Consider the following 16,689-nt stretch of genomic DNA (forward strand, 5'->3'; position numbering starts at 1 on the left):
AACGCTTAAGCGGCGCACAGTCGCGTCGCCGGCGGACTGACTGACTGCTACCTGTCGCCCGTCCAGGTACAGGTAATACACACTAACACACACATACACCTGGGCAGCACCCCCACTCGGCGGGAATGGTGTGCGTGAGCTGGCAACGGGCCGCAATCCCCGTATTTAGCCGCTCCATGTGTTAGTGTCAAATGCCAACTAATTGAAACTTCTTCAATTGCCGAGGTGTGGTGCTGAGCTCGCCGCTCGGCTTCGGAATCAGTTGCCAATTAGTCTCCACCGCTGACGGATTACACTTGCCACTACTGTCCAGCCAGAAGCCAGCCAACCCGTCCAGTTCCAAGTCCCAAAACTTGTTAAGTGCTTTTCAAAACAACAAGCGTTTCATTGATAAAAGCCATTGACAACAACAGCCCGAATAATAGACGACAATTCTGTGTGCTTCTGTGAGAATTTATTTCCGTGGATTTTTGTGTGGCAAACTTGCTTTCGGTGTTATGTCTTGGGCTCTACAGGCCGGGCACATTCGATCATGGATCATGGATTCCGTTGGTAAATTGGCAAGATGTCGGCATAGCTGACGTTGGAAAGCGAATTTTGTAGAGCGCTATGCTGCATCTAGTCAGTTATTCAACAGGAACAGTCAACGAGATCAAAATGTGTCTGAAAATATAGTTTATTTAATGTAGAAATATATAGCAGGAATTAGAATTATATTTATACCCCGAAAATGTACGTTTATGGCAGGTTAAAGCAAGTATTTAAAGGGAATTGATGGTTAAAGGATGAAACATCTGAAAACTCTTCAATAAATTTGTCAAGAAACACTTGGAAGACTATTAAAACAAATGTTTAAAACTTTTTGAACAATTCAGTTTCAGTTTTCTTCCAGATTACTGTGAAAAGCAGTCATTTTACGGATCTACAGGACTAACTACACTAAAAAGGATACTTAATTACAGTTGTGGCCACAGGAAATAAGCTGCTCAAAAAATTATAAAAAACAATTGGATAAGATCTTAAATGTACAGGAAATACCCCAAAAACCAATCCTTGTAATACAGGAAATTAAATTTTTAGAGCACATACATCTACTTTCGCAATTGGATCATCAAAATAAACTTAATTATATTAAAATTTGGCTTCTTTTAAATGTCAATCTCCCCCATTAACATACATAATGGTCAATAAATAAAGAACCTACTAATAGTTACACAAACAAAAATGAATTGTTTTGTTATTTTGTTGACTTTTCAGCTATTTATTTGTTTATTTGCCAAACAAATTCAAATGGCAACAAGTTGATAGCTAATCGATCGACGAAGTTATCGAATAAGTGCCTATCGATAGAGCTTTAATCGGGTGAGCTAGTGCCCATCTCTAAACAACTGTTTTGGTTGAACAAAACAATTGTTTGCGCCAATTGTTTACAGAATCAGTGTAAAAAACGACTAAACAAACAGTTGGTGGGCGGTTGAAGGCTGGCGAATCTCAGATAAGACTATTCCATAAGTGATGGATAGCCAGGTAAGTGGCCAATTGCTGGTATTTGATCAGGGAAAAGGCCTGTTGAATGATACGTCGTCTGGCCGATGATAGGAACACGGCTGCTAGTCGCTGTTGGTCTGCGTTACCTGTGGCCAATTATCGCTTCACAGTAATTAGTCGCAGCTCGGCCGCACTTATCAAGGCGCCCATTGTGATAAATCTAAATACGCGCAATACCGTGTCTCCAGTATTTGGCGTAGAGTGACGTAATTCCGCCAGCGGGGGCGTTGTCATTGCTTCCACGGAGCTAATCTCTTGGTGTGTGTTGCAGGCACCGATCGACGATCTGCTGCTGGACATTGTGGACAATGCTTGGCGCATGGAAGTACTGCCTTTCGACCAGATTCTAGTGCCACGCGAAAAGCTACCCGATCCGGAGGCCGACGGCGGTGATTCACACTTGACGGTGAGCGAGCAGGTGAGTTTATATTTCCGGGCTTAATTTTGTGCAGATTTATGATTTGGTTTTTTTTTTGCGCTTTGGCAGGAGCAAAAGTGGACTGATCTGGCCCTGGGTTCCTTAGCCCCAGATGCGGCTTTGATTGATCAGCTCAACATCACTTCTATCTAACCAAGGACCGGGAGTCCGCGGGCGAGTGCCACCGCCTCGCCCACCAGCCTTTGGGCACCGCAACAACTACATCAATATGACTAGCAGCAACAGTAGCCACACCACATCCGGCCTTAGCCACCAGCATTTGCACTCACCCACCAAACTCACTGAATTCGCTAGGAACTTTGAGGACAAACCAGAGTCGCTCTTTGGGCGCGTTGTCAACAAGATCCAGAATGTGTATAACCAAAGCTATAACACCGTCAATGACATATCAAGTGGCACGAGCGGGAGCAGCAGCAGTGCCGCCTCCTCGCAGGCCGTTCAAGTGGGCAAGTCGCAGTTTTTTAGCGAAAACAAAACGATAGGCTCTGATGTGGCTGAAGGGGAAACCTCTGTGAGTCGCCCAACCACGCTAAGCTTAAGGGCCACCAGCGAGTCGAGGAGCACGAGCACAGTTGCCTCTAGTTCTGCCACTGCCGCTGAGGATTCCGAGTCAAATGAACGCTTGGAGGCATTGCCCAGCGAAGCGAATCAGGGGCGCACCGTTTCCAATGTACTCAAGCACATCAGCAACATAGTGGCCACAAAAAACAACAATGTGAGTGAAAGTTGCAACAGCAACGAGTTTGCAAGCGAAATAGAAATAAATAAATATAGAATCAAGTATTTATATACGTTCCCCCTCTATTCCCTCTTCTAGGATCTTCGCAACTACAAAGACACCGAGCTGCAGCGCTTCTGGATGCCTGATTCCAAGGCCAAAGAGTGCTATGACTGCTCACAAAAGTTCTCCACCTTTCGGCGCAAGCACCACTGCCGGCTATGCGGCCAGATTTTCTGCTCCAAGTGCTGCAACCAGGTGGTGCCTGGCATGATCATACGCTGTGATGGCGACCTCAAGGTCTGCAACTACTGCTCCAAGATAGTTTTGACCTTTTTGAAGTCCTCCAGCTCGGAGATGGGCCAGGATTTGCAGGCTTTGCAGCAGCATTTGAGCAACAAACTGGAGGTACAGGACAGCGCCACGCCGCATGCCAAGCACCCGCAGCAGCAGAGAGCGCCGCTTTCCAGGAAGACCTCCGTGGGCTACCAGGAAGAGCGCTTCAGCTCGCAAACCAATTACAACACCCTGTCCATAGATGACCGCAAGAACATCCTGCAGCAGTCAAATTCACTGATAACCCTGCACGAGGAGATGCAACGGGATCTGCCAGCCCAGAACTGTGGCCAACGGCTGATTGAGTTCCTCAATAGCAACAACAAGTCAGCGAATGAAGTCCAGGCAGTGGCCATTCTGAATGCCATGCTGGCAGCTGGTTTCCTCGAGCCCATTGTCCCTGATCCCGAGCAGTTGGACTTTGATCCTTCGCTGCACTACAAGTTTGCCAAGAGCAGCAGCGGGCCAGACTCTACACGCACAATGAGTCCACAGTTTGAGGTGGTCTCGCATGCGGAACCGCAGCCACCCAAGTCCATGGATCAGTCCATGGCTGAGGAGAAGGAAAGGGAGCTGGAGAATGAGTTAGAGAATGATCTCTGCTTCACCACGGCCACCTCAAAGCTGCTGGAGTCCTATTGCGAGCATGAAGATCAGCTGCTGGCCCAGCTCTTACGGGCGAATCACCTCGACCAGGAGTGGGACAAGGTGCTGCAGATGCTCTGCTCCACAGCCGCCAATCACTTCAAGCCAGAGCACTGCACCAACGATTTGATGGACATTCGAAACTATGTGAACTTCAAGAAGGTGCCGGGTGGCAAGCGCAAGGACTCAACCATTGTTCATGGAGTGGCCTTCTCTAAGAATGTGGCCCACAAGGACATGGCCACGCATGTGCCTTTTCCCCGCATACTCCTGCTCCAGTGTCCCATTGTCTACGAGCGGATCGAGGGCAAGTTTGTGACCATTGAGACGGTTCTGCTGCAGGAAAAGGAGTACCTCCGCAATGTCTGTGCTAGGATTATGAGCTTTACTCCAAATGTGGTGTTGGTTCACAAAAATGTGGCTGGCATTGCCCAGGATCTGCTGCGGTCGTACGGCGTGACCCTTGTTTTGGATGTGAAGCTGTCGGTGATGGAGCGCCTGTCGCGCACGCTGCAGTGCGACATTGTTAGCTCCATTGAATCCAATATAACCATGCCCAAGCTGGGCTACTGCAATGACTTTTACATAAGGAACTACAATGGCAAGACTCTGATGTTCTTTGAGAAGCTCACCAATCCCAGAGGATACACCTGCCTCTTGAGAGGCGGCAGCAATGCGGAGCTCACCAGGGTCAAGCGTGTGGCCTCGGCATTGCTCTTTGCCCGCTACAACTGGCGCTTGGAGATGTCCTTCCTGCTGAATGAGTTCGCCCAGCCCCTGAGTCCCAAGCCCTCGATATTTGACTCCAAGGAGACGAGTCCCAAGACCCCTGAAACGGAGGCGGAACTGCGGGCTAAGAGACCTACCATGGCAGAGCGCAAGTCGGAGGATAAGATCGTTGTGAGCATAGTCAGTGAAAATGTGGCTGACTTTACGGACCCCCTGCGTTCATCCCAAGCGGAGGCCTTGTCCACCTCACCCTGTGCCCCGCCTGTGGTCCAAGCGTTGGCTGTGGAGCCACGCTACGATAACCGTTTCCGCACAGCGCTGAGCTCCACGCTGTTGTCGGTGAGTCCTTTTCTAAGCTTCCCGCTTCCCTACCTGGAAACTGAACAAGGACGCAAGTGCAAGCTTAGGAAGCTGTTCCCCGCCGAGCTGTATTTCTCCAAGCAGTGGTCACGCACGTCGGAGAGACCGGAGAGCGAGGCCAGGGACAGCGAAACAGCCAGCCGAGAACCTGGAAACAAGGAGAACCACAACCAGCAGATGCAGCTCCTGCCGGCCCATGACTTTGTGAAGATGAAGATTACAGCGCCGGCGAGCAGTCGCGATATACAGACCAAGCTGGCCGAGTTTCGATCCTTTGGGGGACGTTTCCCCAAGGGCAAGGCGCCGAGTAAGTAAGGTAAGCCCAGAAACCAAACCAAACTCACTTCCTTGTCTCTCCAGTGCTAAGACCCAAGAAGAAGAACGCCGAGCTTATCCAGCGCCCGCAGAAGGTAAGCGAAGAGCAGCTGTATAAGGATGCCCTGGATCCACAGAACCACCAGCGTCTGCCTGTGCTCTTCTGCAGCTTCCATTACAATCCCAAGGGTGTGTCCTCCTTCTGCAAGCTCCCTATGCTGCTGGACATGAAGTTCTATGGGCAGTATGACATCATGCTGGAGCAGTTCCTGCAGCGCTACTGCTGCCTGTTTAACTCGATGTGTCCCTCGTGCAATCTTCCTATGCTGGGCCATGTCCGTCGCTATGTTCACTCCCTGGGCTGTGTGTATGTCTACCTCACCGAGGACTCTACGCGTTCTGATCCCAAAAGGATTTACTTCACCTCCTGGTGTAGTATTTGCAATGCCACTACGCCCACGATACCGCTCTCCGACTCTGCCAAGTGCTTGTCCCTGGCCAAGTATTTGGAGATGCGTTTCCATGGCCATGCCTACAAGCGTCGTCCGCCGCCAGATGCCGAGCCAGGCAGCAGTCCCTGCGAGCACTCAATCCACCGGGACTACGTCCATCACTTTAGCTTTCGCGGCGTGGGAGCCAAGTTCCAGTATACTCCTCTTGAGGTCTGGGAAACGGATCTGCCCTCGCTGACCTTGCAGTTGGATCTGCCTAAATCTCTACCCGGCATCCAGGTTCAAGAGGAGATCAAGAACTTTTCAGTGCGAGGGCATGAGGTGTACACGAGAATCCACGAGAGGATTGCTGACCTGGCCACTGAGGAGGAGAACACGCCGCTGGTGCAGAACCTGAAGACGATGCTCACCCATGACCAGTTTATCTTCAAGCAAAAGATCGAGATAGTGCACACACTGCTCACGGATAGCCGAGCCACGCCCTACGACACCAGCGATGCCTTGGCCATGGCCAGGCGGGCTCTGGCCGAGAGCATTGAGCTGTGGGGCCCAAGGCTGCAGGAGATTGAGAAGCTGTCCGCCAAGCAGGCGCATCACATAGACTCGGGGACCATATGCACCGAGGAACTGAGGCCGGATTCGGGGGTTTCCTGTAATCCCGAAGCCCCCAAGACCACCAGCTCTACGCTGGCCAGGGAGAATGATCCCCTGGAGTGTCCCAGCGAGGATACGGAGACCAACCCGGCCAGTGCTCAATCTGTTGCGGAAAAGAAGTTCTCCATTGACCAGCTGCTGGCCAACACGGTGAATGTGTACTCGGATAAGAAGTCCATCAGGAAGATTCTCACCCAGCTCTTGCCTTCCACCAATCAGGTGAATCCCTTGCAGTCTCCCTTCTCCACCCAGGAGCATCTCACGCTTCCAGCGGGCAGCATTCCCATCCATGTCCGGGAGAACGACCTGAGCTCAGTGATTGCCTACAGCTTGACCTCGGCGGAGTACCAAAAGGCCAAGGAGGAGGTGGAGCTTAATTGCAATGCGGCTGCCGTGGCCTCTTCCACCTCCATCACCTCTGCTGCCCACTCAAGTCCCCAATTGAAGCGGAAGATTGTTCTGGCGGAGAACCAAAGCGATGCCGAGGAAAGTCCTAGTATTTCACGTACCTCCAGCAACACAAGTGCGGCTCCCAATGTCACAGCCACGCCTCAAACTGCTGCCGATTCCGAGGAGAAGAGCAAGGAGCGCACCAAGCAGCCACCCAGTCCGCATGTCACTTTGTCCTTCCAGGACAACGGCTGTCAGTTTCAGTGCAAGATCTTCTTTGCCCGGGAGTTTGATGCGATGCGCGCCAAGAGCCTGAAGCCGCCCAAGCTGGATAGATCGTTGTACCGCCGGCTGGAGAAGAGTAAGATGCGCGAGGAGTTGAGAATCTCACAGAGTCGCACGGGCTCTGAAATGGAGCTGGTGCGCAAGCCCAGCGATGTGGGCGGTCCGCGACCCACAGAGGAGGCTATGGACTTGGAGGAAGAGTCCAGGATTGCGCTGGCACGAAGCCTGTGCAACAGTGTTCAGTGGGAGGCAAGGGGTGGAAAATCAGGATCAAGATTCTCCAAGACATTGGGTGAGTTTGCCTTCAGGTAGCTAAACTTTGATCAGCTTATTTTATGTATGATTTTCCTTTAAAGATGACCGCTTTGTACTCAAGGAAATGAACTCCAAGGACATGAGCATCTTTGAGCCCTTTGCCCCAAAGTATTTCGAGTACATAGACCGTTGCCAGCAGCAGCAACTGCCCACCCTTCTGGCCAAGATCTTTGGGGTATTCAGAGTCAGCGTGAAGACAAAGGAGTGGGTTTTCTTAAAAATAAATACTTTTATGAGTTTCTAATAACTAAAATCCTTTAATAACCAGCTCAACAGTGGAACGATCAGTGATGGTCATGGAAAATCTGTTCTACGGCTGCGAAATTGAAAAGAAATTCGATCTAAAAGGATCCGAGCGGAATCGTTTGGTGGATCCCACCACTCAGCAGGGCGAAATTGTACTTCTAGATGAGAATCTAGTGCAAAGTAAGTATAAATGCATCAAAAGAGAGGTATTGAAACAAATTAACCCTTGCTAATTTCTTTAACCTCCTTCCTAGTGTCCTGGTCAAAGCCTCTGTATGTGCTGTCGCATAGCAAAACTGTGCTAAGGGATGCCATTCAGCGGGACTCGTCTTTTCTAGAGCGAAATGAGGTCATGGACTACTCCATGCTGGTGGGTTTGGAGAAGAAAAACAATTTGCTGGTTCTGGGTATTATTGGTAAGCCTTTACAAAGTCATGAAAGTCCTGTAAAATACTAATAATCTATATATTGTATAACAGATTACATACGCACCTTCACCTTGGACAAGCGTATGGAGTCCATTATCAAGGGTTCGGGTATCCTAGGCGGCAAGGGCAAAGATCCCACGGTGGTAAATCCCGAACGCTACAAGCTGCGCTTTATTGATGCAATGGATCGCTACTTCCTCACTGTTCCCGATCGCTGGGAGGGTCTCTCCAAGGTCTGAGATCAACCCTACACACAAACACACCTTAGTTAACATAGCTGTAGATGCAATAAAATAAAAAAGTAAACTACAAAACCCACTCAATCTAAACCAATTCGCAACAACACTCTGTCAGCCAGCATTTCCGACTCGGCTGGCGAATTGATTTGGCCTTGACCGGCATCCGCAGCCCCGGAAGCCACCCGCTGCTCATGACAATTGAAAGCCATGTACTTGTGCTCCGGCCGGTGGAGTTGCGTGCCAGGAAAGGAAATTATTATCATGATGGAGACCGCGCGCGTCGCGAAATGAAATCGTTAAGAGGCGAGTAAATCAGGCAAAATGGGCCCCCAATAAGCATGGTTTCATTAGCAAGGCGTCAAAATGCCGCGAACTGGGTTAAGGAACTCAACTAAACTCTGACAGCTGCAGCGGGTGGCCCAAATCCAGATCAAAATACCATTTCATATTCAAATCAACTGCAGCTGCAAGAGAGGAGTGCTGGCAGCGGGAGGAGGAGGAGGTGTTGCCCGATTGCATGTAACAGCCAAAATGGAATCCTTTCATTACCGCCCAAGCTTTTGCTGTTATCCCCCCGCAGTGACACCTCAAGTCAGTCGTCGTGTCGTGGGAAAATGTTGGCGGAGCAGAAGCGCAAATGGAGTTGGAAGGCACCGACAGGCAATGGTGTGTGTGTGTGTCGGAAAGTTGGCGTGCGAAAAACTGGCTAACTTCTTGACTGTGGTGCCACCTTTTCAGTTGGGATTTACGATCTGAGCGGTCAAGTTGTGGTTCGGCGAGCTGCGCTTGAATGGCGCCTTTGGGGCCAGGAACTGGCCACAGGCCCAAGGATGTGTGTGCCGCCGACCAAGTGTGTGCCTCAAGTGTGTGTGTGCCCGTCCCCCCAGAAGTGCAGACTCATTTAATGTTTAATTAAAGTGTGCAGAGCCCCAAAAGCAAGGAAACTCAATAATGGCGATTGCCTACGACTGGAAAAGCAGTGATGGGTAAGAGGTCTATAATGAATAATACAAGAGGTAGTTATACGTAAAAGTTACTAGTTTATGAACTCAAAGTTTTGGCTATAAATATAGTACTTCTTATATAGCAAAAGTGAAAGGAATTCCATTAGATAAATTCACTTTAGTAAATCCTGAGTAATTCCAATTAAATGTATTTAAATTTTTCTTTTAATTAGAGAGCCTGCCTTTCTTCATAAAGAGAAGGAAAGAGCTTGTTTTTCTCCTTTAGGTAAAAAGGTTTCTGGAAAACCATCCTGTTAAAGACTTTAGGGGAAATCCTTTAGCTTAGTAGTAAATTACACAGGTACACAGCCAAAAATTTACACGAACCATTTCAAGTTTTCCATGATATTTGGATGCTCCTGAGTAAAAGTCCCATACAAAATTATTTTCCATCACCTACAGGTTCCGCGGTAGACCTAAGAATACAAAAAACCTATGTTTGCCGACATTTTGAATTACGTGGCCTATATAATCGGACTTACCTTTATTATTTTCGGTGGGACGTACTCTCAATACATCACGGCACTACTAAAAAATAGTCCCAATCGTGGACCATTGCCCATGTCTTTGGAATTCGACGCCAAAGTTGAAACTCCCAAAATTTTCAACATTTCTGTGATGAAAAAACAATTCTGAGAATTAAATCTTATATGGAACTAATTTTAAATATTCATTGAATCTATTGTTCATTGTATTCTTTAATTTCGGTTTAAAGCGTTTTCATGAGGACATTTTATTGGATTTATTAAACGAATAAAACCCCTTTTTTGGTTTGATTATCTACTACTATTTTCTGTCAAAATTCAAATAAGTCAAGGCAACCTATAGAATGCGAGTAAAAGTGGTCTGTAAAAAGACCTAGTCTTAAATAGGTCATAGTTTTGCCTATTTCGAACATTTTTATACCCTTGCAAGGGTCTTATAATTTCAGTCAAAAGAATAAAACTCAGTGAAAGAATCATTTGCGGCCCTATAAAGTATATATATTTTTGATCAGCATAAACAGGCGAATCTTTCTGGTCGTGTTCGGAAGAATTTTTTTTTTTTTAATTTTTTTCAATATTTTATAAGGGGTTACATCGTTAAAATTTTAAATTTTTGAAAAAAATTATGATTTCTTAAATTTTAAAATTGGGTATATAGCTTTTAAAAACTAATAAAAACTAACACAAAACTGCTTTCCGAAATAAAATTGATGAATTTTTAGCGTAGCTATGATAGATTTAAAATTAAAAAAAATTCATTTAAAATTTGAACTTTTTTCCCATTACCCCTATTGATTCAGAAAGTATATTGTATTAATACGGAATATTCCTTCTAAATTTGTAGCTTGAAATTAAATACTTAAAAAATAAATGTATAAGTAAAGGTGTATATCATATCCTAGTCACCATTTCCATTTGAAATCCCTGATATCCTGACTATACAGACCTGCCCTTTTGGTTTAGCCTGCTAATATAAACTCTGCAGCTAGTGCAGTTGAAGCTAATCGAATTCCCGGCTTGCGGTTGACCTTGTCCGTTTGGTGGTTAACATAATGGTGCATTCTTGTTTATTGCATTACGTATACGCCCCGTGGCGTGACTGGGCCGTGTAATAGCAATTAAAACGTCATAAATCTGCAACTGTAATTATGTGAGTGTCCTGGCATCACAGCTAACCCACTGGCCCACTGATTAGCATATTTAAATGGGGTTGCGACGTTCCGCTGGCTGGCGCCGCTTTAAAAATAGCCAAAGGTCATTTGGCATTGTCAGGATTAGTCCGGGCCAGCTCCGCGCTCCTTTGACTTTCTCAGAGTTTCCTTTGGCTGAAATTGGGTCAGACTTGGCCAGGTTCTCCCCCACCTTCTTTCTGTCTGTTTCCGTTTCTGATTCTCTGATTCAACCAGCAAATCACGCACACTCCGTGGCCAGGGGATTGCGTAGTATAAACCATTTGGCAGCCATCAATTATAACCATTGGGTGGGGGGTGGTCGCTTGCTACAAATTTTCCCACACGTGAGAACTCGAAATTCCAATGTACTACAAGTCCAAAGGTGCAGGTGAGCCGTTCAACAGGTGCTTGTGGTCACATTTAGCTTAGCCAGTAGCCAAAGGGCCATAAAAGCCAAAGGGAGACTTGCAATTTGCATGCTCGCAGGTTCAGCTTTGACGACGGGCAATCCTTGTGCATTTTTAATGGCTCGCTGGGAGTCCTACACGAGTCCTTGGCAATGCCTCAACAAAAAACTCATTTCCGGATATGGATATTGCCAAGGACCCGGAGTCGTTGTCAGGACTAACAAAGGTTGGGGGAAGGGAAACGGAGACGTAGCCGGAGACACTATGAGCTATTGATTGGCATCGATTGAAAGGGTGGGTGGGTTTCACATATGAACAGGAGCAGATTGGAGGGGATTAGGGTTTGGAAAGATTATTATATGAAAATTATATTAATTCATTTGATATTTTGAAACATTTAACTAAGAGAGTTTTGGGTGGGTTTCATATGAAAAGTAGGAAGAGCTTCAGAAATATTAGGGCTTACAGAAATTTCTGGGGCATACCCTGTTGGTTCCTTTCCTTTTATAAAGTCCTGACGCCTAAGTCCACCTTCTGACCAGCCCTGTCTTTATCCATCGACTGCTCCCATGATAGTCGAAAGACAATTTTCTAATTTGCAGCAATTTCATCCTTTTGCCATATTCATTAGTTTGTTTACCAATGTCTGTGAGTGTGCCTAGCAACATTGCCCCGACACGCCATGGCTGGTGGGCCAAGGGAGGTGGCTATATGGTAGTGGAAAGCCAACAAAATGCCTTTACTGGTTTGCCTACCAAGTCCAAGGCAGCCGCCTGGAAGGCTCCCAACTGCAAATGCTTTTGGGGGAGAAGGGCTGGCCCCATTATAAAGGAACCTACCTGTTATTTGGTCGTGGTGGCGACGACCACCAACAGCTATAACCGTAACTTTTACGCTCAGTTTGCAGCCAAAGACTAGACGAATCGGTTGCTCTCCTAACCCAGCTCCAACTGTTTCTCTCCCAACCTTAGCTTTGATGCCGACTTTGGCTGGAATCGCTCCTTCTCCGAGCCGGATCTCACAGCCAACCAGAAGAACCAGGGCGACCTTAGCCGGTTTGCCATCAAGCATCCGCACGAGTATATAGCCGTTGATGACCTCAAGTACTTCCGTCGCCGCCAGCCCGTCCAGCTGCACACGCGGAGCAACGTCTGTCTGTACAATAGCGACGAGCCAGTGGTCAGTTTTGGATCCTTGAAGAGCGAGTATCGCAAGCACTTCCGTGGCCAAGGCCCACAAAACCGTCCCAGATCCCTGCTGAGGCGATCGACGTCGCTGCGTCTGGAGGGATTAATGCAGCTGCTGTCGGAGCACCAAGAGAAATACCACTGGTACACGCCCGAGGATCTGCAATTGTCAGTATATATCCAAAATATTTGTATTTTATATTAAATCTTTCAATTTTAATATTCTTCCCTCAGCTCCCGCACCTTTCCGGTTCGCAATCCCGAGAACTTGCAGTTGGGCAACGGCGGCGGAGCCAGCAGAGAGGCCACCAGTGGCGCCGATGGCATGAAGAACTCCTCGTACCTCATGGCTCCCATGGTGGATCCCAGCGCCAAGATCTTGCCTCGTGAGGTTTTCCTCGACGAGTCAGAGCTGGCGGCTAGGAATCACAACCAACCCACCAGCAAGCTGGCCGCGGACAAGTTCCGTCGCGATGTGGCCGCCCAGGAGCAGCAGCGGTGCCACCTGCAGATGCGGGCCCAGGCCGTGGACCGTGAGCAGCAGGGTCAGCAGCCGGAGCCGTCCGAGTACCGTCGCCAGTTCGTCCAACAGTTCCCCGAGAAGGCGCACTCCATACCCCAGATGAGCAGCATCAAGATTCAGGGGGAGTTTGTGGCCGTGCCGGAGTACAGGGACAGCTTCCGAATGTATGCCAACTACTCGAAAAGTGCTCCGATTAAGAAGGACGACAACCTGCGCGTGTCCGGCTCCGAGGGTGCCTGTGAGCCTAGCCCCGAGGTGCCGGAGTATCGCGACAAATTCATCGACCCACCCAAGCACGTGGCCAAAGAGAAGTCCCTCAAGACGGATGACCATCTGCGTCCGCGCGGGGAGTTCACCAAAGAGATTCCCGAGTACCACGAGAGCTTCCGAGACCCGCACATCACCGAGATGCCGGAGCGTGGCAAGCCGCGGGAGCCCTTTCTCCGGCTGCGCGGCAAGATCGAATTTAATCCGGAGTATCGCAACAATTACCAGGATTTTCCCCGCTCCCGTCCCGTAGTCCAAAAGCCCACCTCCTGCTTCCGGCTGCCCACCTCGGGCATGAATCACGCCCTCTCTGTACAGCATCATCAGGCGGGTGAGGATCTGGAGACGCCTGTCCTGGTGACCGTTCCTCCCTCGGAGGTCACAGCCACGCCAGAGTACCGCCGGGCCCAGTACAACTATCAGCTAAGAGAGCGTCCAAGGGAATTGGATGCAGGTCCCTCAGGGATGCCTGGCAGCCTGCGCAAAAGCTCGGATTCCTCATTGGAGGCACGACAGCCTCAGGCTCCGCACAAGCGCAGAACCTCGCGTCAGCGTGGACAGATCAAGGAGCCAGTACAGCCCACGGCGGCGGCGGCTCACTTTGAGGATGTGGGCGGCAATGCAGCCAAGAAGCCAGCCAGATATGGCCGGAGAGCCTCTGTCCTGCAGAATGCCTCCAACTGCCGGGATAACTCGTCGATCATCGAGGGGAATCCCAAGTATGCCGTGGGCTGTCGCCGCTCGAAGCAGCCGCAGCAGCAGCAGCCAGCAGGAGCCTTTGTGGTCCTTGACGAGCCCTGCAAGCCTTCCAACTGGATGAAAAAGACCTGGTACGACTCCTAGGTCCAAAGCATCTGCACCTCTTAACCGTAGTATTGTGTTTTAAATGTGTCTAATAAAAAAAAGTAAATAAATTCAAGAAGTAAAAGGAGAGGTTGGGGAGTTGTATTTTATATTGAAAATTATTCATTTAATTTAATTAACTAGCTGGTTTTGATTAAGTATACATTTTCTTCTGTATTTCTGCACTCATAAACCTATTCGGACAACGCCCATTTGCTGTATTTTAAGTTCAAGATGGACTAGTTTTCACATTAACAAGTTTAAAATTATTAATAATTGCTACAAGAGGAGTAAGCTAATTTAATTTAAACTTTATAAATCATTATCTACTCCTATAAATTTAAATTATTACTATTACTAGCTAGCATGCTTAACTATATTATATTTTAATCTGTGACTCTCTCATTCATGCCGCAAAAACGTAAACAAACGTGGTATTTCTCACCTTAACAATTGTTTTATCTTATCTCACGCACTGATAATGGTTCCCAAGAGAGAGGCGGTTACTCATAGAGGTTCAGTTTTTCGTCGGATTTCGCAAGCTACAGATGTGATCCTCCTTTCTACTTTAACATCAAAGGGAGTTCCCCCAAAAGAAGTGGCATCATCACAGAAATGGAGGCTCAGGTGGCCCATGCCGCCAGTCCACCGCCTCACATACTCGGCTACACGATTAGGAGTAGGACAAGGATATGGGTCTCCTACATAGTGCCCGCCTGCCTGGGAGTCCTCGTTTATATAGTCCAAACTGCCTCGGACTTGGCACTGAGCTACCAGCATTTTAGCCAGAAGGAACCGGGTTTTGGAGCGGGTACATTAGTCCTGGTGATCCTTCCCCCACTGATCACCTTCCTTCTGGTGTTGACTTCTAGGGAGCAGCGCGATTGTGCCTGCTCTGGTAGGAATAGGTGCACTGCCCTTGCCCTTGGACTCGTTAAGCTCCTGCTGTTTCCCTTCTTTGTGGTGTTTAGGTGAGTCGCAGCGATGTGGGTCACTGTCAGGTCTGATAACTCTCATCGATAAGGTTTTGTACGCGTCTGTTCTGGGCCATCGAGGGACTCTTTCACGACGACGACGATGTGGAGCGCATGAAGTGTTTGGCCAAGGCAGAACAAACCTCCAATATCGAGCTGTATCTGTTTATACAGGCCTACGCCCAGGCAGCTCCACAGATTATCCTGCAGCTGTACCACATGCTCGCCCAGGACATGTTCCGGAACTATGAGACCTGTAAGTTTTGCTGGTTCATCCGTAAAAGTTTTTATAAATTGCATTTTTCCAGCTGCTGTCCAGGCTTTATCTCTAGTATTCTCCGCCATTGACTTGGCAGCTGTGACCACCAGCTATCATCGCATTGAGAGCCAGCGGCGAGTGGGACGCCATTATCCTTGGGCCACGCCAAAGCAGGTGGATGGCCATCGCTGTCAGTTGGAGCAGAATGAACGCCTGTGCTGCGAGGCTGCGCGAAGGAAACGCCAGTCCGAGCGCACCATAACCAGCTTCCCAGAATCGGACAAGATCATGGAGAACTTTCGATCCCGAACGTCACTCTTTAACCCCGGTGAAGCCTCCCACGAGTTGCACTTCCAGGGCGAGGACGAGGTGGACAACGATGCCTTGGAGCAGATGGAAACTCGGGCTTTATTGCACTCCGGTCCCCGAGACAATGCCACAGACGAGGAAAAGATTCAGGGGACGAGACCCAAGCTGAAAGTGCGACACGAGGATCTGGGTGATGTGAATACCATCGAGGTGCTGGACAGCATTCCCGAGACTCCAGCACCACCGCCTCCGCCAAAAACAGCTCCGCCTGAGCTACCTGTCCTGCAGCCCACCGAAGATGATCCCCCAACTCCCGATCTCCGTAGAACCATGTCGGATAAGGATACCACAAAGAGTCGTCGGGTCACCAGACCCCTCTCACAATTGGAAACCTTCAAGGACATGCTTCTGGTCAACGCTCAGCTCTACATCAAGCAAAATGTCCCCCATCCGCCAAAGCTACTCCTGGGAAAAGTGAGCGAGGATGCGGCGGATGATCACAGCATCCTCATTCCACAGACACCCAAGACACCATCTCCCCTGACGCCCAAAGATGTGGTGGACTTTTACTTTCCGCGGCCCACAAAGATAGTGAATGGCATCCAGCAGGATGACTTTGCGGGCAAAACAGTATCCTTTTTCGGATGGGTCGCCTTCATCATCATGCGGATGCTGGCGCTGTCCACCTTTTGTGTCTTCTATCCGCGTGCCTTCTTCATCCTGGTCGGTGTTCACTACGCCCTGATGCTGGCCTGCCTGGTCCTGGAAACCCGCTGTCGAGGCAGCTGGAGCCGCACCCTCTTCCTTCTACTCCTGGCCTACATATACATCTTTGTGCTGATGGAGTTCCGGGTGAGCTTCAAGAGCGTTCGCCTTTGGTATGGGGGCTACTTGGTCCTAACCATGGCGGAGAACATCACCGTGTCGAGCATTTGGTTTGTAAACGAAGAGTGGGAGTCCTGGTGGATTGGCTTCATCTGGGAGTGGATCGTGTACAGCGGTGTGCTCTTCGTGGCCACGCTCATAGTCTACTACTGGATTTTGAAGCCGAAGGAGGTCGCCCTCATAGTGGAGGATGAAGCGTTAAATCCCGAGGCAAGTCCAGAGGAGCAACCCGTTACCTAGCAATGGCTGCCTTGGTTGATTTGTTGGATCGAAGG

At 48.9% G+C, this 16,689-nt stretch overlaps 4 protein-coding genes and 1 long non-coding RNA gene across 6 annotated transcripts; 4 read left to right on the forward strand and 1 right to left on the reverse strand.

Moving 5' to 3' along the window:
* Positions 1 to 439: 439 nt before the first annotated feature.
* On the reverse strand, positions 440 to 817 carry LOC138928127 (uncharacterized). The gene is made up of 2 exons (XR_011444592.1): positions 724 to 817; positions 440 to 663 (listed from the first exon to the last, which is right to left on the reverse strand). It is a non-coding gene; the product is annotated as an uncharacterized lncRNA (long non-coding RNA).
* A 551-nt stretch (positions 818 to 1,368) lies between these two features.
* LOC108072994 (anaphase-promoting complex subunit 13) lies at positions 1,369 to 2,173 on the forward strand. The gene is made up of 3 exons (XM_017164441.2): positions 1,369 to 1,527; positions 1,820 to 1,966; positions 2,036 to 2,173. Exons 1-3 carry the CDS (start codon positions 1,516 to 1,518, stop codon positions 2,117 to 2,119), a joined length of 243 nt encoding a protein of 80 aa, XP_017019930.1. The 5' UTR covers positions 1,369 to 1,515; the 3' UTR covers positions 2,120 to 2,173.
* A 22-nt stretch (positions 2,174 to 2,195) lies between these two features.
* fab1 (fab1 kinase) lies at positions 2,196 to 8,178 on the forward strand. Its single transcript, XM_017164440.2, has 7 exons — positions 2,196 to 2,702; positions 2,805 to 5,082; positions 5,136 to 7,163; positions 7,228 to 7,390; positions 7,455 to 7,612; positions 7,687 to 7,848; positions 7,912 to 8,178. Exons 1-7 carry the CDS (start codon positions 2,196 to 2,198, stop codon positions 8,097 to 8,099), a joined length of 5,484 nt encoding a protein of 1,827 aa, XP_017019929.1. The 3' UTR covers positions 8,100 to 8,178.
* A 136-nt stretch (positions 8,179 to 8,314) lies between these two features.
* Positions 8,315 to 14,055, forward strand: LOC108072900 (uncharacterized). The gene is made up of 3 exons (XM_017164223.2): positions 8,315 to 9,085; positions 12,139 to 12,522; positions 12,589 to 14,055. Exons 1-3 carry the CDS (start codon positions 9,051 to 9,053, stop codon positions 13,985 to 13,987), a joined length of 1,818 nt encoding a protein of 605 aa, XP_017019712.1. The 5' UTR covers positions 8,315 to 9,050; the 3' UTR covers positions 13,988 to 14,055.
* Positions 14,056 to 14,524: 469 nt separating this feature from the next.
* Positions 14,525 to 16,683, forward strand: LOC108072970 (uncharacterized). Of its 2 annotated transcripts, XM_017164403.3 has the most exons (3): positions 14,525 to 14,958; positions 15,012 to 15,217; positions 15,270 to 16,683. In XM_017164403.3, the coding sequence occupies exons 1-3, from the start codon at positions 14,603 to 14,605 to the stop codon at positions 16,652 to 16,654; spliced, it is 1,947 nt and encodes a 648-aa protein (XP_017019892.1). In that variant the 5' UTR covers positions 14,525 to 14,602; the 3' UTR covers positions 16,655 to 16,683. The 2 variants fall into 2 exon arrangements, with proteins under 2 accessions (XP_017019892.1, XP_070140874.1); XM_070284773.1 differs by lacking the exon at positions 14,525 to 14,958 and having other exon boundaries at positions 15,146 to 15,217; positions 15,281 to 16,683.
* The last annotated feature ends 6 nt before the right edge of the window (positions 16,684 to 16,689 follow it).

Source organism: Drosophila kikkawai, chromosome 2R, assembly GCF_030179895.1.
Source record: "Drosophila kikkawai strain 14028-0561.14 chromosome 2R, DkikHiC1v2, whole genome shotgun sequence".
Lineage (NCBI taxonomy): Eukaryota > Metazoa > Arthropoda > Insecta > Diptera > Drosophilidae > Drosophila > Drosophila kikkawai.